Source organism: Alligator sinensis, unplaced genomic scaffold (genome assembly GCF_000455745.1).
Source record: "Alligator sinensis unplaced genomic scaffold, ASM45574v1 scaffold29_2, whole genome shotgun sequence".
NCBI classification, from domain to species: Eukaryota; Metazoa; Chordata; order Crocodylia; family Alligatoridae; genus Alligator; species Alligator sinensis.
This window is the reverse complement of record NW_005842194.1, coordinates 704,326-726,411: the sequence shown is the minus strand read 5'-3', so window position 1 is coordinate 726,411 and position 22,086 is coordinate 704,326. Positions and strand designations below refer to the sequence as shown.

Sequence of the window (22,086 nt, the reverse complement as noted above, 5' to 3'; positions counted from 1 at the left end):
GTCCCCCCCCCCCCCCCCCCCCCCCCTTATTTAGTGAAACTTGAATGCTGGGGAAAATTTTCCAGACTGCGAGCAGACGTTGCTCTTGTGCCACCATGAAGATTATGGCAGCACAAAAGCCAAGCAAACATGGCCATGCCTCTTATCTTGCCCAAAAGAGTGCCTGGGATTATTTGTGGTAATAGTTTGCGCCTCCTTTTTGCAGCAGATGCCTATTTGTTCATGGCTAGAGAGTACAGGTAGACAGGGGCTGCCTGCACTCTCCAGGTGCTCCTGATCCTGCAGGATAACAGGCCTGGGAGCCTGGTCCCAACCCAGGGCACATGTATACAGATGTGGAGTGGGAAACCCTCTGGGCTTATTTACTAGGGGTGTGTGAAACGGGCCATATTCAGAATCGGATTCCTGAACTGGGGACAGTGATTCAATTCATTGGTTTGGATCACTATCCCCGATTCGATGCGGCTGAATCTGAAGATTTGATGCCGATTCAGAGAATCGGTGATTTGGCCATAGACCCAGCTTTAAGTGTTTTTTCTACATACCTTGAGGTAAGAGGCGCAGCTTGTGAATGCTGCAATGGTGAGGTGGATCAAGCATCCCATAGGAGCGTGGGGGGCACCTTGCGTGCTCGGTGGCAGACCCGGAAGTACTTCTGGTCCACTTCTGGGTCCACCACCGAGCATGCGGGATGCCCCCCCCCCATGCCCTCCCTGGCTCAGCAGTTGGCTGTGGGGGGACCCCGGGTGCCCTCCCAGACCCAGGAGGCACCAGTCGCAGGGCTGGAGGTGCACGGAGGGGCCTGCCAGCGCACTCCCCGGCTGACCTGGAAGTGCTTCTGGTCCACTTCTGGGTCTGCTGCCGAGTGTGCTGAGGACCGCCCCTGCGCTCTTGTGGGATGCTTCATCCTCCCCAGCATCTCCAGTATCTAAATTGAATTAATTAAACTCGAATACTTCTGACACAAGCTATGAATATTATTAAAGTTTATTGGGTAAAAGACAGAAGATTTATTCTCTTTTCAGAAAGTCCAGAAAAATCTTCTGGGCTTCTTTTTGTTCTCCATGACCAGCCATTAGGCTAAAAGTAGGAGGTAGGTTTTTTGTTTTTTTTTTTGTTTTTTTTTTTTAAATTCCTGATCAGAATCTTCCAGCAATTTGTGGATTATATCCTTACAGGTTCAGTTTTCCTTGTTGAACCTCAGCCCCTAAAATAGCAAAATACAATTATGTCTATACTACAAAAAACTTACTGGCTAAAACTTGAGCTTTCTCCCAGCCCTGCTTTCGATTAGTCTCAAAAAGTGCAATTCAGGTAGGTGATTGTAAAATTTGAATATCGGTGTTCTTTCCAGGCATGTTTAAAAATTATATGTAGTTTGTCACCTTAGGTTTCACGTATCTGGGAGCAAGGGACCATAGGCTGGTGGTGCTCTGAAACGGCTGTCCAAATGACCTCATTGTTTCCTTGTACTTCCCCTAGCCGTAGCTATCTGTTGCATTTTGTCTTATATGGAACAATAGGAACATAGAGCTAGATTAAATTTCTTGAAGTCATCTATTCCAACTCTGCTCAGGCAGGATCATCCCTGACTAAACCATCCCAGCTAAGGGTTTTCTAACATACACTCACAAACTTCCAGAGAGGATGACTGTACTACCCAAGTAATCTTTACATGTGGATTTTTAAGCCATTTGAGGCATCTTTTAATAATACAAATGCATAGATTGTTTTGTAAGCATCACAGGATACAAAATGTTGTGTATAAATGAGTTTAAATTACTTTTGGTATATTCAGAAACATGAACCTTCAGTCTTGTGCATAACAAAGGTATCAGACATGAATTAATAATTCACAGTTGGTCTTACTGCAATTGAAACTAGCACAGATAAATTGTAATGCTTATTGTACAACAGGAACTTTCATAAGCTTATTCACATATTCTGTTTCTTTTAAATGTTTTTCCATGTTCTGCTTCTGAAATGTGTGTTGTTGTTTTTTTTATCCCTTTTAAGGATATTATCTACCAAATGATGATGGAGAATTTTACCAGTTCTGTTATGTAACCCATAAGGGTGAGATCCGTGGAGCAAGCACTCCTTTTCAGTTTCGAACCTCTTCCCCTATTGAAGAATTGCTAACCATGGAAGATGAAGGAAATTCTGATATGTTGGTGGTGACCACTAAAGCTGGACTTCTTGAGGTTTGCTTCAACAAACATTCTAAAATACTATCCACATCCTTGTGTTATGTTTATTTCTGGCTTTTTCTGAAGAACTTGAATTACTCTTTATAAAATTATGAAGCTGAACAGAGAATGTTTAAAAAACAAAACAAAAAAGGATGCTTAGCAGTCTTTAGTGCAGGACTCATTGCAGAAGATGCTTTTAAAATAAATACAGAAAATTTCATAAGTATCACAAGGTACAAATTATGCTGTAAAAGTCTCTCAGAAACATTGGACCTTCAACCTTTTGCGTTACGAGGTCAGCATGGCAGAGAGCATGCTATTAAAAAGTACATAGATTGTTGCCCCCTTATTTCCTCCATTCCAAATGAATACATGATCCAAAGTATTCATTGTCACACTTTTTTGAAAATATATCTCTGTTCCATGTGAAAGTGCTCCAATGATAAAGCAGAAGAGAAATAAAAAGGATGTCACTATTTGTGGAGAGCTGCATAGCCTGAAAATCAAATTTCAAATGCCTGGCAGATGAGTAGGAGTCTTATTTTCTTTAAGTAGTGTTCTGTTATCCTCTGCTTTACAACCACTAAATAGATAGATTTGTTTGTTATAATGAAGATATGCTGATGAATATTTAACACATTTTACTTGTCTCTACTTCTATAGGTTGAAAAGTGCAGTTTCTTTGTTTGTGTGTGTGTAGTGGCTTAAAAACTATCTGGCATCTTCCTGTGCTTTTGTTTCTGACTTGCCTTCAGATGTCTTGTCCTTAATTACCATATACAAGACCAAGCTCCAGGCTTCCCCCATTCCCCTCCAATCAGCATGAGGAAAAAGCCTTTTATCTTATATTCAGGGCCAGTGTGCCAGGGGACAGGGAGAGGGGGCCCCTGCGCAGGATGCTTTGCCCCGCTCAGGCTGATCTGCCCCAAGCCGTGGGCCAAAGAAGTGATGAAGAAGAACTCGGCTCACGGTGGTGAAACTGGAAGTGCAACTTCTGGTTTTGCTTTTGCCATGTCCTTTGGATGCTGGTTAGTGGAGCTTTCTAGCTGATAAAGTGCTGGATAACACAGCTTTTGCTGTATTTAGATTCTGTACTTGGAAAATTCTAACAAATTTTAAAATTTTCCTTATATACAATTGAATTATTGGGTTGGGGTTTGTCTTATATTCAGGTCATCTTATATTTTAGTATATACACACTCACATGTAGACAAACATACTTGGTAGTTTAGGGATTTCAAAGGCTGTGGGAAAAGTTATACAGTGAAGAATCCCTGTCTAATCTTCTGTTCCTTGTTTGCTGTTTGGTGGAGAAATTGCCATTCTGATCCAATATGTATCCAAGATGGTAGAGAAAAAGAATATTTTTACTTGTAATTCTTGTCTGTGTTTCACCATCTCCTTCATTTTAGTTGTACATACTTTTAGGATTTTATGGAATTTTCTTGTGGAGAAATGGTAAGAATACTGCTAGATAGATTTTAACTCCTCAGCTGTTGTTAACTTTGTATTAAAAGCAATGGTTCTTCACCAAGGGTAGAGAGAATTTCACAAACTCGAGGGTAGATACGGCAAAATACAATTAAAATACAAGTTAAAAATGTGATTGGATATTAATTTGAATTAAGCTGATGCTTCTGAATTTCAAAAACTTAGGGAAGAGAAGATGGTGAGCTGAGGTAACAAAGAATGCTCACGTTTTTTTCACTTGTGCTCATTATGCCCTTGTTTGCCTGACATAATGGAAAGGAATTACAGTAGTTTATAGTTGCTTGATAGGAATTATGGGGGAAAAACAACTGCTAGAACACGCTTCGTCTGTTTTTATAGTTTAAAATCGAAAAAACAATGAAAGAAAAAGAAGAGTTGTTAAAGATAACTGCTTCTCTGGAAAAAGAAACAACACAACTGAGAGATCAAGTTGAAAGACTGGAAAAAGAACTTAACCATGAAAAGCAGAGATGTGACCAACTGCAGACAGAGCAAAAGGTAAGTTGTATAACTGATTAAAGCTGACGCATAATGCCTGTAATCCACTTTTTTTCAAGAACCAATTAAATTGGATGAAAATCGACTATCAAAAAACTTCAGCAGTTGGATAGACATTTACACTAGAATAGGTCAGTTCCTATTAACCTTCCGCCACTATTCCTTTTATGTTGTAAAATGGTTAAAATACTTCAGGTTTTTGGTACCAGGCTTGGCAGGATAATCGATTAACAATTGTTACCAGATGTTTAACATTTAATTGTAGAGTTCAGACTGGGAAAACTAGTTGATAATTTAAAGTTTGCTTGTGTTACTATAATATATGAAGAAAATATTCTGAGTTAATTCTTTCTAAGAAATAAGTTCATAGGACACAGCAGTAGAAGGTTTGAGGAAATCAAATTTTTGGTCATTGAGAAACTTCAAGTCTCAGCAGGCAGTACTGTTGCAAAAAAATTGAAGGAATGAAAAGTTGTTGAGGTGGCTTTTCTGAGGGGCTTGTCAGATCTAAGAATAAAAGACACTGATATTAAATTAGGAATAGCAGAGAAAACTTTAAAAATTTAAAGTGTGTTTAGGCCAGCTTTGCCAAGGAAATATGCACGTAGCAGATAAGCTAATTAAATTAATTAGGAGTACATACATCTTCACATGTATTTTGGAGGAAACAACATACTCAAGAGAGAGTCCTAATCAGTTATTAAAATATATTGCTTTTTATTATTTTGGGAAAATAAACATAATATAGAGAACTTTGAAGCAGCGATATAACTTAGTGGTGGAAAAAAGTAGTTCATAGCATTTCTGAAATGTTAATGCACAGATCAACAGTTCTGAATGGTATACATTCAGTAGTCAGGAGAGATTCTACTATTGATTTTGCTTAAAAATTGCAATTTACTTAGGAGAAGTCATGATAAAATGGACAGGCACAAAAGATTCAGAGGATAAAAATTTACCAATTTTGAATTATGGAAAAAGCTGCAATCTGTCAACTATTGTCCAGTGAATCTAACTTAAGCTTTTGTTAAAAAATGTAACAGATAAATAACTCTTTAGAAGATGAGCTGGGAAGTGGAAAATTGTGGTCATTTGAATGCTTACACATGTCCTTAGCTTCAAGCATGTATGTAAACCATTTAAATAATCCCATGGATTTCATATTCTTAAAGGGCATGATTACATAGTTGCAGGATGAGAACTTAATGGATAAAATCATATGCACTAGGTATCTGTTTATATGTTGACTACTGTGGTATCGAGGTACTTCAGTAAAATATCTGAAAAGAATTTCTCATCCAAATTTGGTTTTGAATATAAATGTGGACTGAAAATATGGAGGACTGTACAAAAAATGTAATGAAGACAATGCATTGAATTGGGGGTAGCTTTAAAAGGCAAGATAGATTTGCATTTTATAGACCTGCAGCCCAAATGCGTGGCCTAAATCTTATAGACCAAATATGGCTCATGGAGCTCTGGGTCTCCCCGTGGGTTAGGAAATTTGGTGGTGTGGCAGCAGTCGCCATTTAATACTGCCATCCTCCCCTGCTGCCAAATTCCCATGCTCCCTTCTCCCCGTGCAGTCAGATTGGGGCTAGGCTCCCTCCTGCCCCTCTCCACACTGCTGGATGGAGCCCCACCATGCTTGCCCCGGGTGCCAAATCAGAGCTGCTAGCTGGATCTGGCCTGTAGATGGACCGGGCACTGACCATCTGGCCTTCCAGGGAAGAATGTTGAGTGCTGCTATTAAAGGCCAACTAAATCACAGATGTATAGCACAGGCTTTCATAAGCAGTAGGCTTGCTTCATCAGATGCTGTGAAAGGACTGCAGGAAGCAGAGCTTCTAAATAGAACGCAGTGATCAGAATACAAATGGCAGAGAAGGTGGAAGGAAAAAAAGGAGGGGGACCACTAAGAGAAGCAAGGTGCATAAGACAGAAAAATAAAGCAGTTGACGTGCTGAGGGACCATTGGCAATGCAGTGCGGGGCACGTGCTCCCCCTCCCCCAGATTACTGCGGTTATGGTGGGGAGTAGACACGGGGCTGGGGCCAGCACCCGGCAGCTGCAGTGGTGGTGCAGAGTTGTACCTCCCCACTGGCAGCACTTCACACAAACATGGGGGTTATAAGAGTTAATCCAGGTAATAAAATGATAATCCATAGTCTTGGTTTAGACCAGGGCTGTCCAACTACTAAGCCAGTGGTTCTCAACCTTTTTAGACTCAAGGCACCCTTGGATAGTCTTGAGACACCCCTCAGAACTTGCCAGCTATTAGTTTTCACCTGTTTTGACTAGAGAAAAAAAGGAAGCAATTCTCTTGCAAAGAACATAGACCACAACAGGTAAAAATGTTTTTACCACTATGGGTTCTTATTTGATATCTCTGGGTTTATCACACAAGTCATGTTTGTACACCTAACAGTGCTAATATTGTGTGGCATTCTACAAAATCCTGTGGCACCCTGGTTGAGAATCGCTGTTCTAAGCGGTCAGAGGTTGCATACCCTGTGGGTTCTACCAGCATAAGCCAGGGTCTCTCCGGGCTGCATGCTGTGTGGGTACCCCAGCTTCCCCAGCTGTGGGCTCCTCTGCTACGCCGTACTGCACGAGAGCCGTGGGCTGCGCAGTGCCACCCTGCTCGCTGGGGCAGGAGCAGGAAGTGGAAGCCTGATGAGGGAGGGAGAGCCTGGAGACCTTGGTTGGCTGTTGCTGCAGCCAAACCAGTAGAGGAAGCAGTGGCTGTGTGGGAACCCAGGCGCAGCAAATTTTAATCCCTTGTGAGCTGCACGTGGCCTCAGGGCCACCGGTTACTCTAAACCAGGGCCGTCCATCTGGATGATGTCTTAGTCCGTAATTTCCCGTTCAAATGTTAAGTGTGATGCCGCAGAGATGGTAATTAAAAAATATATTCAGCACTTCTGTTAATGATTAAAGGAAATAAATGCACTGAATTTTCTGATTGTGCAAATTCAGATGGATTATGAACATTGAGGAGGGAATGCTGTTTGTCTGCAGGCCTAAGAAGTAGATAGCAAAGAGGGCAAGAAACAAACACTCCAAATTCTATTTCCGTGTTTTATATGTATATTACTGGCATAATTCAAGTTCTTTAAATAATGTGTTATAAAAATATGAAACAGAACAGAGGCATTCAAAAAAAACTTGTGATATCTAGCAGTCCCTTTTAATGCAGGGCTCATTGCAGAAGATGCTTTAAAACTAATATGGAGATTAGATTTATTGTCTTACACTCATCCAGGCTAAGGGGAAGATGTATTGAAACAGAGATGGATTTAAAGAAATCCATGGGGCATAAACAGACTTAACAATTATATTGCTATCAAGGTAGGGTGTGCAGATATAACAGCTGTATTACGTTTGTTTCATTTGGGGTCAAAGGTAGAATGATTTAACTAACTTCTATTGCTGGGGATCTTGCAGATGTACTGGATGCATCATAACAGCTGATGGAAGTTCCCCCTCCCTTTTTCAAAAGTTAAAAGGTACATTTGTCCATACCTGTGGTAAATAATACACCTGTGTGTGGCATATGAACATGAGGGGATTTTTTGTTTTGTTTAATAAAAGCCACTGAAGTGGGAAAGGCAGTATAACTTATACCTTGAATGAATTGGAGTTCTAAAGTGATTTTTTTTGTACTGGTGTGATGTAGTAGATTTATGATGTGGACTTCATAAAAAAGAAAAGACAAGAGCACATGTTCTTAAATTGCTCTGGAAAATATACTGTGGGGAACAGTCTTCCACAAGGAGGTAAAAGAGGAGATGGGTATTAACTTTGCTTCCATTTGTTTTGAGTGGAAATTGCATGCAGGTTTTGTTTTTGTGCACACAAATTATATGCACAAAAGCACATGCAAGTATATAGGAATGTGTGCTCATGCAATTATGCACACAATTAAAAATTTGCATCTATAACTACCTCTAAATTTGCATCTATAACTACCTTTTATTCTTCTAAATGTCTACTTCACTAGAACTTACTAATTTCTTTTTTGTCTCCTGTTGTGCCAGTTGACCCCATAAAAATGTCTAACTCTTGTATTTGAAGTATGTCAAGTAAATAATTGAGCCAGTATTGAAGAGTGCAATCCACACCAGTCCCATAAAGTTTAAAAAAAACACTTATCGAACAGGATTTTACCGGACGCTTTAGTTGGGCAGAATGGATAGGGTTAAACTGTGAAAAAGTGTACAGAATAGGGTTTGCTTCAAAGGGGTTGGGCTTTTTTTTGTTTGGGGGGGGGGGGTTGGTTGGTTTTGTTTTGTTTTTTTTCCTCTCTTCTAACCTTTGCTCACCTGTCATTATTAAAACACGGGTAAAACCCTGTTCTAATTTAGTTCAATGAAAACCTTCCATTGTGTGTAATAATTCTATAACCTGGAGAGAAGAAGGAATGAATAGTTTTGGTTTGTGGTTTAGTTTTGACAAGCTTTTTTTTTTTGCAGCAGAAGAGTCCTGTGCTAAATATTAGAAATAGAAAAAGCTCAACTCCCTTGATTGGAGAGTGAGGCTGGGTCCCATCAGAAGTAGGATTAGATAAGAAATGTTTTTCTAATTTTTGTTTTCACTTCTGTTTTCCATACCCGTTCAGTTTCCAGTTCTATTGTGCTAGCATTCTGTTAATTTCTCCACTATGACCTTTTATTGCGTTTCCAATATCATTTTTTTTTCTTCAGTATTACAGATGATATACACATCTGAGGAACTTGTATTATTAATTCAGGTTTCAAATTAGTCAAAACAACACAATTTGTTCTTAAGCAGAGAACTTACTAAAATAGTAATATGTTGCACTTTCTGTCCAGTATTTTGAAACCGAAAGATGCTGTTTTTCTAAAGATTTCATTCAGTGCTGGGATAATAATCATATAATCATACTTACGAGTGGAGTCTAATATGTGAGTTATCTTTGATTTAAGAACATATGCAAGGAGTTAAAGGATGACTTAAAATTATTTTTGGACAACAGCTGCACTGTACTCAGTTTAATAGCAATAACTGGGTTGTATTTTTTTTTTCTGTGGTTTACAACAAGATTAGTTAAATAAGCAGGTCAGTGTGGCTGGACAAGTTTTGAGGGAAGCAGGTAATAAACCTAAGCAATCCATTAATTCAGCTGTCTTTTATAAAACCACATAGAACAATTTTGACATCCAAAATGTAGAATAAATGGAGTGCGTTTATAGCTGTATTGCATGTAACAAAGTGATGTACATGTGAATGTGGTATGTGCTTGTAGTTTTACCCTAAAGTAGATAGATTGTTTTTAAAGAAATATGCAGGTTTGTCTGTCTGGTTAGATAGGGCATTTATACATATACATTTGTCTGTTCCTGTAGGGCATTTATACACATGCACGTGTCAACTGCATGTAGTAAGTATGTCAAAACATCTTTTTCCTTTCTTTTAAGAATGTTGTGGTTTTTCTGTGCTCTGCTTCTGTATACTGCTTTCACAAAGAGCAGGGAAATGTATGGGTCTCGATTGGGCACTGAGGAAAATACACAGGAGCCCTGATCTCTCTTGTCAGATGATCAGAACTGGTGGACTGTACCTTTCCACTTAAGTGGCTGCCTAAAGCTGTTTTTCCCCACACACCTCGTTGAGGGTTGTCTGCCATGTTGAGCGATGCTGTTTTCTGTGGTGGAAACAGGAAGTCGAAAGGGGGATTGCTCTTTCCCAAATTTATGAGGGTTTCCATTGTTAGCCAAACAAACTCCATTGTTTCTGAGCTCTTGCATATATTGAGTAGCTGAAGGAAATATTAGCTTTGTTGTCACTTCACCACATGGCATTTTGGAGGATTGAAGGAACAGGCCAACCTTTCACACTTTCCTTGTGGAAACTTTGGTGCTTCTCAGCCCTAGAGAGAAGTTTGGGAATTGGAGAAGAGAAGCTGGCCCTTGCCAGCAGGTTGTCATGGTGTCTGGACCCATGGATAGGTGCTGGGGAAACTATGGTATCCAACTGTGGCATCCATAAACTTCAGCTCCTTGTTGCTTTAATCCTGCAGAGAGCATTTAATTCCTTAGGCTGAATTATTTTTCATTTCACCTTAAGCACCTCTGGCATGCTTTGAGATCCTTTCAAGGGTGATGTGGGATGCCATGCAGCATTATCATGTTTAGGGGTACAAATGTAATTCACAAGACAAACTCCGAGATTTCAAATAGGAAGGCACAGTATTGAAAATATTTTAATCTGTTGAGATTTCTGAGTTCTTTGCGACAAAAGAATTGATGTATTTTTCTGTAGTCAAAAAAAAAAAAAAAAGGGAAAACTAAGAGCTGGCATTTTCCAGGGGGGGCCTTGTGTCTAAAAAGGTTGAGAACCAATGCTGTAGAAGGTCCTGGGAGAGACCCCCAGTGTTCACATTATTCCTTGTATGTTTTCTCTCTTTCTCCAGAGAGGCAGAGATGGAAGAGAGCCTGTGTTGATTCCTTTCCTAGCTTCCTCTCCTAGCTTCATAAAGAAGCCCTGGAAGCAGGAGATAATGTATTGTCCTTGCTCATTAGAGGGGTTCAGAGGAGCCCCTTTCTTCTTATGGTTCTAGGGAATAATCTTGGTAGTGGAATATGCTTCAAACTGCTTTTCTTTGTGTCTCTCTTCCCTGCCTCTGTTTAGAATTCTTAATAGCACCCTTCTCTGACTTCTGGTGGTGATGAAGCCTCCCAACAGATACTGTTTTCTTTTTCTGGTATTCCTTTCAACTCCTGCAGACTGTCACAATTTCTGTGTGTTTTTATTTTATACTTTTAAATGTGGTTTTCGAAAATTGGACCATAAAGATAAGTTGAATCCATAGTTAGCCATCTCAGTAAGAAGCATGACCTTCAAAAGTGCTGAGCACCAGCAACTTTCACTGACCTCCGGAAAGTCTTGATGTGAATGTGTAAAAAGTCACATAATTACTTTTTATTAAATGAGTTGCACATAATATTCAACTAGTGCAGATAGACTGTTTAGCAATTTGTTAGGACTGTGCCTGAACTTGCAGGGTGTTGCAGGAATTTGTGTTGCTGGAAATGGACATGAAGCAGCGTCAGATTTAATTGTAAATATACTGATAAAGCATTTAAATATTTTTCTCTAACATTACTATATAAATAATGAAGGTGGTTTACCTATAGCAGCCAAAATTTCACACAGTGACATAAAAAGACTTCACATTTCCTTGAATTACTCCTGAAGAGTGGCTTTATGATGAGAAGATTTTCCCATTATTTCGTTGTCTAAATGACTCTTTCTGTCTTTTACAAATATATAAAGTCTGTACCATCCTTCCTCACATGCCATGTCTGTTCCTTTTCCTTTTTCCTGTTTACTTCAGTCAAGCACTGCCTTATATCTCTGTCCAGTCTTATTGCAGTGGGTGAACTTTCCTTTTCTAAAACCCTTACTCTCTTGATCAGCTTTCTTGCATCTTTCCCTCATGAATTCTTTAACTTGAAATCCTCTTTTCTTCTATGCCCTATTAATTCCTCTCTCCATCTTAGTAGGCTTTTAAGAAGCTGTTTATCTGGAAGATCCTATGTAAAACAAGTTAATCAGGCCTGTTATGTATTTTTTTTCACTGACAAATTGACTATAAGAACATGTACGTGTTCTTGGTACTATGAAGGTTTAGATATCCCTAATTTTGAAAAGGGCTTGTTTGTGTGTATATCTCTTACTTCAAACAGCTATTCCTAATTGCTTTAGGAAACTGTTACTTAGCAAACCAAAAGTCTGCATATGCTATGCTACTGTTAGTTTTAGAATTAATAATTAAAAAAGGCCTTTCCTATCCAGATTTTTAGTGGAAACAAATATTTGCCAGGCGTGAAGCTGTAGAGTTGTTCCTGGAGATGCTGAAACATTTTATCGCTCTTAGCCTCATGTGGTACCTTAAAGATTAGGTGGCTTTCTTTTTGTTTCTCTAAAGCCAGATTTGAATCTTCTTTACATTTCTATAAAGTTTATCTAACTTTAGTATTTCTAAGTAGTATCTGCACCATTGCTTTATAATTTAGTAGGCTTCAACATAAAATCTGCCATTTTTTCATTTATATTGCTACAGAAAGATAAAACAAAGTATATGCATTTTACATTAATTCAGTTATCAAAATGCCGTGATCTATGCTTTGTACTTATGGTAATGTGTTATGCTAAGCTTAAGATTCTTGAGAAAAGGAAAGCTCACCCTGTTAACATTTTCCCAGGTTACTCTTGCATGTTTCCAAATTCTATTTGCGTATGTTGTAGTGAGACTCATTTTTCATACTACTTTGCATTATTGGAAATACTAGTGCAGTGTATTTCAGAAAGTTATTGTAATGTTTTATGCCGAATCTTAACTCATTACCTTCTAAGACGGCACAAATTGGCTATGGAAGTATTTTCAATAGGTATTGAATGACTAATTCTTGAAATAATGTAACTAATGACTTGGTTCTTGCTATCGCTTGTCATTCATTAAGCATATGTCTTTCTGTTGTATCTCTGTGCTTACAGTTACCTTTGGCATAATAAAAGACTTTCTAGCATACTTTCCTTAGTGTTTGTATAAATTTTAAAAAGTCATTAGTGCTCTGTTTTTAATTAAGCATGCGACTTGTATTAAAGAAGTAAGGGAGACGTAGCAGGAATTGGTTCTTTTTCTTTTCTTTCTCACAAGTAGTTATTTTAATAGAAGTTCCAATACTGCAGTACTTTCCAAATTGTCAGCATAGGGAGAGATTTGGATTTTCAGAGGCCGCTTGAGTAAGAGGACAGTAGGAGGATTCCTGTGTGTGAGAATCTTGCCAGAAATGCTTGGTGTCTGTTGTGGAACAAAGTGTAGCCTCTGCATTCTCTCATGCCAGCATAGCTGTCTGTGGACTTAATCAGTGGCATGAAGTTGGCTGCATAGAAAGTAAAGGTTTGTAATATTGGTTACACCTGCTCTTCAGGGGTATGCCCTACCCCAGGTGCGGGCAGTTATTTTGAGCGGAGGGCCGCTTACCCAGTTTTGGCATGCTGTCAAGGGCCACATGGGTAGCCCCGCCCCTTGACAGGTGCCCCGCCCCCTGGTCACTATCTTGGGACCAACATCCCAGGGCCAGCACTGGTGGGGCCCAAAGCGGGGTGCAGGCCGGCAGGGGTCCGTGGGGATGGGCTGGGCTCCACCAGCAGGGAGGGGGGAGCTGGCCCGGCTCCATAGAGTCCCTGCTGGCTGGGCCCCCGCGCTCCTGCCACCCTGTTCTGGGCCCCGCCGGCATTGGCCCTGGGACACTGGTGCGGGCCCTGTGCTCCCCCTGGCTCGCCACCTGCTCACACCCAGTGCCCCCAGCCCCACAGTACAGGCGGGAGGCAGTGCACAGGGAAGCTGGTGCTGAGCATGAGGAAAAATGGCCCTTCACCGGCCCCATGGCTGGCGCCCCACATTGCAGGCGCTCGCAGCCCACATGGGGCTGTCCAAAGCAGGCACAGGCAGCCCCAGGCTGGAGCCTGTAACCCGCCCCACTGCCAGCCTGGCAGTGGAGCTGGGTTACAAGGTGGGTGCTGAGTGCAGGGTTGGGGGGAGAAAGCAGCCCCTCTCCGCCCCATGCCTGGTGCCCCTCGCTGCAGCTGCTCGCAGCCTGCCTGGGGCTGCCTGTGCCTGTTCTGGACAGCCCCGTGTGGCCTGCGAGCACCTGCAGTGCAGGGGCCGGCCATGGGGTGGGGGAGGGGCTGCTTTTCTCCATGCAGGGAAGGAGCCCAGGGAAAAGCTGAGCGCGAGGGGGAAGTGGCCCATGCCCCGTGCTGCAGGTGCTCACAGCCCTCATGGGGTTGTCCGGAGTGGGCACAGGCAACCGCATGTGGGCTGCAAGCAGCTGCAACGTGGGGCACTGGGCTTGGGTGGGGAGGAGCTGCTTCCCCCTGCCCGGGGTCCCCCCCACAGTTACCTGAGCTTCCCACGCCGGGGCAGCCGTGTGCTCTCAGCCCAGAAACCCCAACAGGGGCTTCCAGCTAGGAGGCGGGGCCAGGCGGGCCCCCCTGTTGTTGGAGCCTGCTGGGCTTCCCATGGGTCCTACTGCCCTTGTTTCCTGTCATTTTTTTTACAGGTATCAAGGGCAGAGAAATATTAATTTTCCCAATTTGTTTAGGGGCCCCGTGGGCTGGATAGAATGGCCTCGCAGGCCGAATGCAGACTGTGGGCCATATTTTGCCCACCCCTCCCCTCCCCTACCCTATATCATTGGAAATATCTCCAAATTATACCGGGTTCTTCCTACACAAATCCCTGTTTAAAATTTTTTAATTAATATCACCCATAGCACACTGGCTGACATAGCACAATAGTATTGCATTTTAATATGTGCTGTTGTACAGCAGCACAGATTTACATAGTGACTGGCTACTATATCCAAATGATTAGGTAAAATGGTATCTTCTCTACTTCTTTGGAATTTTTCAAATATAATATTCATTGGAAGGGCTTACAGAATTTTTAGATAACCAAGGCTTTCCTACCAGTTCCCCACTCAGTCCTCTTATTTGTTGTTGTATTTGCCCTCCTTTCATATGAGATTGCAAGATCTAGTAGTTGAGGGCAGATCACTACTATTAGAACTCTTTTATTTTTTTTCTTTAAAATTTAATTTTATCTGAACTAAAGGAAATTAGATGTAACATGTTAATAAAACTAGAAAAGCTATTTCCTATTTTGGCTGTTTGCTTGCCTTCAATTTACTTTATTGACCCTGGCTCTGTGGCATTCTTACCCTAGCCTTTTATTGCAACACTTAATATTTCTGTGCCTTGGCACAAGAAACATGCTGTGGTCAGTGTCTCAGCCTTAATAACAGTTAGCCTGCCATTCAGTCTTAAAAACTGATTTTGCAATTTTAACTAGCTATACACATCAAAGGTTAGATCTTGCAAGTCTGAGTCTTATGTGGTCATATGTCTCCCTCTAGTGGTTAGATAGTGCTAATGAATTAGGTTCTGTATTGACAACTCTTACATATAGTCTGTTAGCTCTTTCAAATATGTAACTTTGGTGTACAGTAAATATGTTCCTTTAACCGTAAGTCTTTTAACCTGTAAGCATTTAGAAAATGCTTCCATGTATACAATATTGATATAAATTGAATCACAGGCAGATTTATTGATTTAATAAATTTGTTCTTTAAACAGGTCTTAAAAAATTCATTTCACCGTTTCATAAATGTATTTTTTTTTTATTCAGCCTATTTATTTCTTTAACAGGTATTAATTATTAACAAGGAAGCGGTATAGATCCAGGTTCTACAGAGTTGATCTGCACAATAACTTTATTCATTTAACAGTCAAATTCAAATATCACAGATTCATTTAAGTTGGCTTTCATTGCTGGTTTATTAGAAGAGTTCCTTTAGCTGGAAAATGACAGGGAGAACCTTGTTAGTTGTGCTGTGTGATCAGTATGCAGTGCAAGCATGTCTTTCAGCTCCATAGGCATGAATAAAGTACAAGAATTAAGCAATATTTTATATTTTCTGTCTCATATTACCATATTATATGCTTTTTAAAAATGATCTTTTTTAAAAAATGGAACTTTTCTTGAGACTTTTGTTTAAAAGTTTTTAATAAAGCATTTAAATAAACAAATGAGGAAAAAAAACCAAAACCTCTAGAATTTACTTATCTTGGCACCAAGAATTTCCCCCATAGGTGCTATAAATCTCCTTATGAAGAGAGGACCCTGTATGACTACCTATAAATATTTTAATTGATATTGCCGGAGCATTTATTTGTCTAAACTGATTAGGTGAACAGTTTTTCTTGGTTAGTAGAAGCACAGATTTTGCAGATATTCTTAAAGCATACAGATAATTGAAGTTTGTGTACTTTACTTCATCTTTATCCACAAGGTGAGTTGCAAGCAAAAAGTTGCCATTTTCTGTGAAAATGACGTAAAAATTAATATATTGTGAAATAAGCCAGTGCTGCAAAATTATAATTAATATTTTTTTCTGTAAATATATGTTCGGTGTCTCAACACCATTCCACAAACACAAGAATAAGTAATCCCATATCAAAACTAACTACTTGCAAACAAAATTATTCATTATTATTTGCAGAATTGTTTCTTGAATCTATTTTTAGATAGTCAAGATTGAAATATGCTATATATTTTACAGTTTTTTCCAAAAAGTATGTCTGTGTTGCCTTCATAGTTCACCATGTTACATTCAATTGCTTATTTTCTTAGAATTTTGAACAATAGATACAGTAAGGATATGTCTTAGTTTTCACTATATATTTTTTTTAGATTTGGAGGTGCAAATATTGTCTTTGAGTAATCTTTTAAGTGTGTTAAGGAATCCTTTCTTTGATAAGAGATCATTTGGGGTATTTTCCAGATTTGTATCTGCTTGCTTTACACACCAACATTTTTACTGCTGTGACAATTTAAGAATCATGGGAAAATGTAGCTGAGTTTTCTGTAGTTTCGTTGTCAGCTGACTCTCATTTTCAAAATCTTTGGTTAGTCTAATTTTACAACCATTACCAGAAACAAATTATTTTCCTTTAATCTCAATTTGTTTGCAAGGCATGATTTTAAAACAAACAGAACAAACTACATATATGGTATAAATCTGATGCGTCTCCGAGATAGAGAACATATGGAATTTAGGGGACAGGTTGTTGTTGTTGTGGTTTTTTTTTTTTTTTTTTTTTTAAAGCAATATTTTGACCCCTATAAAAACATGACCTTTTACATACACATTCAGTGCATATAATTATGTATTTATTTAAATGACTTGGTACCATTCACTTGTTAGTGGTTAAATTTTTACTCTGAAACAAATTTTTGCAGGCTTCTGTTCAAAATCTTTTAAATGTTGAGAGTTCTGTGAGCATACATGGGTATAATTTGTGATGTTATGATGTTCTATTTATACCTTACCCTCTAAGGGCCTGTGGACAGTATGTGATATCAGCCATGTTTCATCCACTTCCATGAAAGTGATTATGATGTCAGTGGGGTAGTCTGTAAACAGTTCAGTGGGTAAGGCATCTGGACCCCTCCTTACATTTGTATATAGCAAATATGTTCCCTTGACATTTATTATATTCAGAGGAACCATACACCTAAAAGATTCTTCTGATGGTTATTATATTTACCGTGTAAATTTCTTGTGCTTTTGGATTGGCCTTTTAGCTGTAAGTTGCTTGATTTAGGTTTTAATCTTCTCCCATACCACTTTAACATAAAGAAATGTGACTAGAATATTTAACATTTTCAAAGGTGCTTTCTATCCATGGATGGCACATTGCTTTAGAAAGTGGATATGCTTTGTTACTCCAGTTCTAAAATACATGAATCAAGTGTTGAAGCTGGCTTGCCTGATGTCACGCTGCAAAACAGTGGCAGAGGTGGAATGTATAAAGCTTAATTATTTGAAAACTGCAATATTGTACCATGCATTCCCTTTACAGTGTAAAATGCATGTATGTAAAATAATGCTACTTATTAAGGATGGTTTTGGGCCACGTGTATGCGTATCAGTTGGCAAGGAAGGAAATTTCTGCTACTTTTCTCATTAATTAGTTTTTCCACTAAAACTTGCATAACATGGTTATCTGCTTTTTAAACCACAAATGTATTATCTCTGAAAATTATGAATTTGAATATTTTACAGCAACTCCATTTGCAAATGAAAGAGTATTCTGGGGGGGGTAGGGGAGGGATTATATTTGAAAAAGAAACGAAATCATGGGTTATGGCATTTTAATTATGGTTTTGGTGTGACCCAAACTTGGGATGAACCCAAATTCGCAATTAATGAGTATTTCAGGATTTGGCTATACCATAACACTGGCCTATCCTGGTTTGGGCACTCCATGTTCCAGGGCATGCCCTTGCCTTTATGTATGGCCCCAGGTTGGTGAAGCCAGTGAACCTTCTCTTGAGGCACTGATCTCCAGGGTGTTTGGAAGCAGCCACTGAGGATAATCTTGGAGCAGCCTCACTGGTGTATGTCCTGGCGCACTTGTAGATGCTGGCAAATGGAGGTGCTCTAGAACAGGTGGAGACAGGCTCTTGATGGTTCATGTACCATTAGAGCCCAGCATGGCATGATTTTTTTTATGTACTGTTCAGGCAGACTTTGCACTAGATGCAGCAATAGCTTTGCATCTGTAGGCTTAGGCTTCATTTGCTTAAAGTAATAGTTCTCAATCTTTTGAGGCTTGAGGCACCCCTGGAAAATTCCATGTCTGTTTTAACTTGTTTTTTACTACAGAAATATAATAGAGCATTTTTTTTCTGTTGCAGAGAATTTGGGAAGACTGCAGTTATGGATTTGTATTTGAAATCAGTAGGTTTATCTTGTGACTCGTGTTTATAAACCTAGTTGTGTGTGGCACCTGGATCCTTGAAAGGATCTCAGTGTGTCATTGCACCCTGGTTGAAAATCACTGGCCTAAAGTTGCATTTGATGGTCATAGACCTGTCTTCCCAACAGTGAGCAGTAACGCCGCCTTTCCAAAACTGAAATAAAAAACCCCCAAACTATTCTTCATAGTCACAGATGCAAAGAACAGTTAATATGTATAAAAGGTGAGAGGCTTTAGTACTCTTGCTTTAAAAATACCATTGAATTAAAAAAAATAGCCAAAATCTTTATTTATTCATTCATTCTTCCCACTGTATTCCATTGTTGACTCCTTCCCTGTTCAGCTGCCCATTTTTGCAGACACAAGGGAACTTGACACGATGATGAGCAGAATTGGTACCTCTCCCCACCATTTTAAAGTCAAAAGTTAAAGTGTTCATGCATTCCCGAGATCATAGGGAAAATGAACTTTAGGGCGTGTGTTAGTCATCTTTACATTTTTGTTGTCTTTGATTTTAGCTAGATTTTTAGTAGCTTTTTGTCTGAGTTTTTTGTTATCCCTTCAGTTGAGTGTTTGAAAGTACTTTTTCATGATGGATCTGCATTTATTAGATGCATGGTAACTACTGTGCTTAACTGGCTATTAATATGGAATGCTATGGAGAACAAATAGACATTTGCACTTATCTGTTAGTTTAAAAAGTTCTAATAATGTGCTCTTATTTGTAATTAAAGTAATACATATTGCTCTTTAATTACAGATATATTTTCTTATATAGTGTATATTGGACTAGGTATAGTGCATCTAAATTGGGTTGCTAAAGATACTGTGGAATAACAGATCCTTTTTAAAAGTTAAACACTTCTCCCTCCTCCCCCCCCCCCCCCCAAAAAAAAAAAAAAACAAAAAACCCCAAACAAACCACAAACAAAAAAAACCAAACTGTAGACTGTCTATTTCTAAACAAGTTTATTGGGTGAGAATCTGTTCAGTGTGGAACCTTTACATTTTAATACCTTGCCCCTTTTTAGAATGACTGGCTTAACAGCACCAGTTGTAATGCCTTTTCAGTTCAGCAAACTAACAGCAGATTGTTGAACATTTTTTTTCCCCTTCCTTCTCAGCCCTGACAGGCATTATTTAAGATGTTTTCACTACAGACTTTTTTTGCATTTAATACCAGGCTATTAATTCTTTTAATTCTAGCAACCCATTTTAGCTCTTTGTACACTTTGGTATACATAATGGTTAGATTTAAGTTCTGGATGAAGGAAATAGAATTACAGCAGGGATGCAAAGTGTTATACTGGGGGTGGGAGGAGGGGAGCGGGGAGAAACAAGCATGCATTGACATGGGCTCCACTGTACCAGACTTTCCAAATAGTTTTGGCAAATAGTTATGATCTCACTTAGTTTCCACTAACCAAGCGAAAGGCTAGCAGCTGTAATATGTGGTGTTGCTGCTAGGTATATACTAAGTTTAATCAACAAGCTTATTTTTAATTAAAATAGGCTACCTTCAGAATGACATACCTTTTGGTGTAAAAAGAAAAAAAAAATTAAGAAAATGTGTGGAAGCTTCTGCATTATTCATTTTGTTTTTTCTCCAAAACTAGTTTTCACCTAATAATGCATTCCGAATTACTTAAAAAAAAAAAAAAAAAATACTTAGTGTAGCGTGTTTTTTAAACCACAAATACTGGAGATTGTGAAGAGTTTAAAGTGTCTTAGAACTGTCCAATGGAGTTGTTCTATTTGTTTAAATTAAGCTGGACATACCACGGAAATTTAAACACTATTTGGTGAAATATTGTGGTCATGAGGAAACAACTTAGACATCAAATATATTTGCCACCCTTGCATCCCCCATGAAAAAAATCATAATGCTTAAAACTCTGCTAGTTGCTTGTAAAAGTAAAGTTTAATTACATTTGCTCACAGCAGATTTTTGACAATTAATGAGTAAAAGCAGTCCTCATTATATTTTATTGTACTTAAAACGTAGTTAGTTAACTTGGAATTGAGCCAACACTGATTCTCCTTGAACTCTGACTAATATATTTCTCCTAACGCAACAATACAGTTTTGTTGACTGAGGACATTAAGCCCAAAATTGAGTTGATGGACTTGTACTTTAATCTTCTTACTGTAAGGTGGGAGGAGGAGGAGAATTATGCCTGTGTGTACGTAAAAATGTAGGTATTGCTGTAATGGTCAGTTTATCACTTCCCTTTTAACACTTAGATTCATACTGCTTATGAAGTTGTTTATGAAGCTGAGCGCAACTGAATTTTGAAAGGGAAGTAGTAACCATATAAAATTGTCTCACTTCACTCCATTTTCACTCTGGGGGGAGTATGCAGAAAGTTTTTTACTCTGATTTCTCTTTTTTTGGTACAGTCGTATGAGTTTGATATGAGTGATGTAACTAGTGGGGAGACCAGGGCAGCATCCCTGTTGCAGTTGAGGGGGTGGGCAGCGATACAGCTGCTCCTACAGCCTCACAGTCGCTGTGTGGCAGCTTCCCTGGGTGCCTAACTGCTTTGTTACAATTCTGGTTCATGCACTTGATAACAGTGCAGCTACACCTTGGCTAAGCCCATCTTTTAGAAGTCTTTGTCCTCTGTGTCCAGGACTGTCTTGATTGCTGCAGTCACTTCATTATTGTCACCGAAACTCTTTCTACAAGTGTCTACTTTCCATTTTGGGAGCAGATAAGTCTTGAAGGGATCACATCTGGCAAATAGGCTCGATGAGGAAACGGCTTCCTGTTTTTACTATGGTATAAAAGACATCATCTTTCAGTGTTGTTACCAAGTTCTCATGGATTTTCTTTGCTGTGAAGCTTTATGGTGGTGCCTGGGCAGTACCCTGATTTCATTCTTCATTTTTCAAATGTTTGGTGATTGGCTCACTTGGATGCACCATTGTACAAGATCTGTGTAGATGTAATACTGACTGCTGAAAAACAAATGTATCAAAATATCCATACTTGATCTGTGAAATCTGTTGGGCTCTGGTGTATGATTTAATGGGTCAGGGGAGATGCTTTCTGAAGCCTCTTGTGCTCTTAGACACTTTCATGTTTTTCCCTGCTCTCAATACTGAGACCCACAGCAGGTATTGCTTCAGTCACTTAAAGTTGTACTGTGCTCAACATATTAATGGATGGATGACTTATAACAGGGGTGGACACCCTGCAGCATGTGTGCCACAAGCATTGTATGCAGCATGCAAGCACTGGGTGCTCAGCAAAGGAAAGCACCAGAATGGAAGCAGAGTGGCTTGAGACTCTGACTGCATGGAATGGAGTTGAGATTGCTGTGAAAGGAGGTGTTAGGTATATATTACCATCAAGAGCCAAGGTAGTTCCCTGGCCCTGCAGCCACTGTCTCACTCCAGGCTTTGGATCCTTGCTTACTGTGTAAAACTGCCGCAGTTGCAGGGCCAGAAAAGGGTTAAGTTGGCTCTTGGGCAATACGTTTCTTGGAACAGCATTCTGGTCCTGCTTTGTCCTTCCTAGCTGGAGGCCTCAGGCCCGCTCCCC

General features: G+C 39.5%; 1 protein-coding gene across 2 annotated transcripts in view; it reads left to right on the top strand.

The window, feature by feature from the left end:
* Positions 1 to 22,086, top strand: part of TAX1BP1 (Tax1 binding protein 1) — an 83,871-nt gene that overhangs the window by 23,520 nt on the left and 38,265 nt on the right. For both annotated transcript variants that reach the window (XM_014521232.2, XM_014521233.2), the window contains 2 exons: positions 2,017 to 2,204; positions 4,023 to 4,181. In XM_014521232.2, coding sequence (XP_014376718.1) covers positions 2,017 to 2,204; positions 4,023 to 4,181 — 347 coding nt within the window. The remainder of the gene's footprint in view (positions 1 to 2,016; positions 2,205 to 4,022; positions 4,182 to 22,086) is intronic.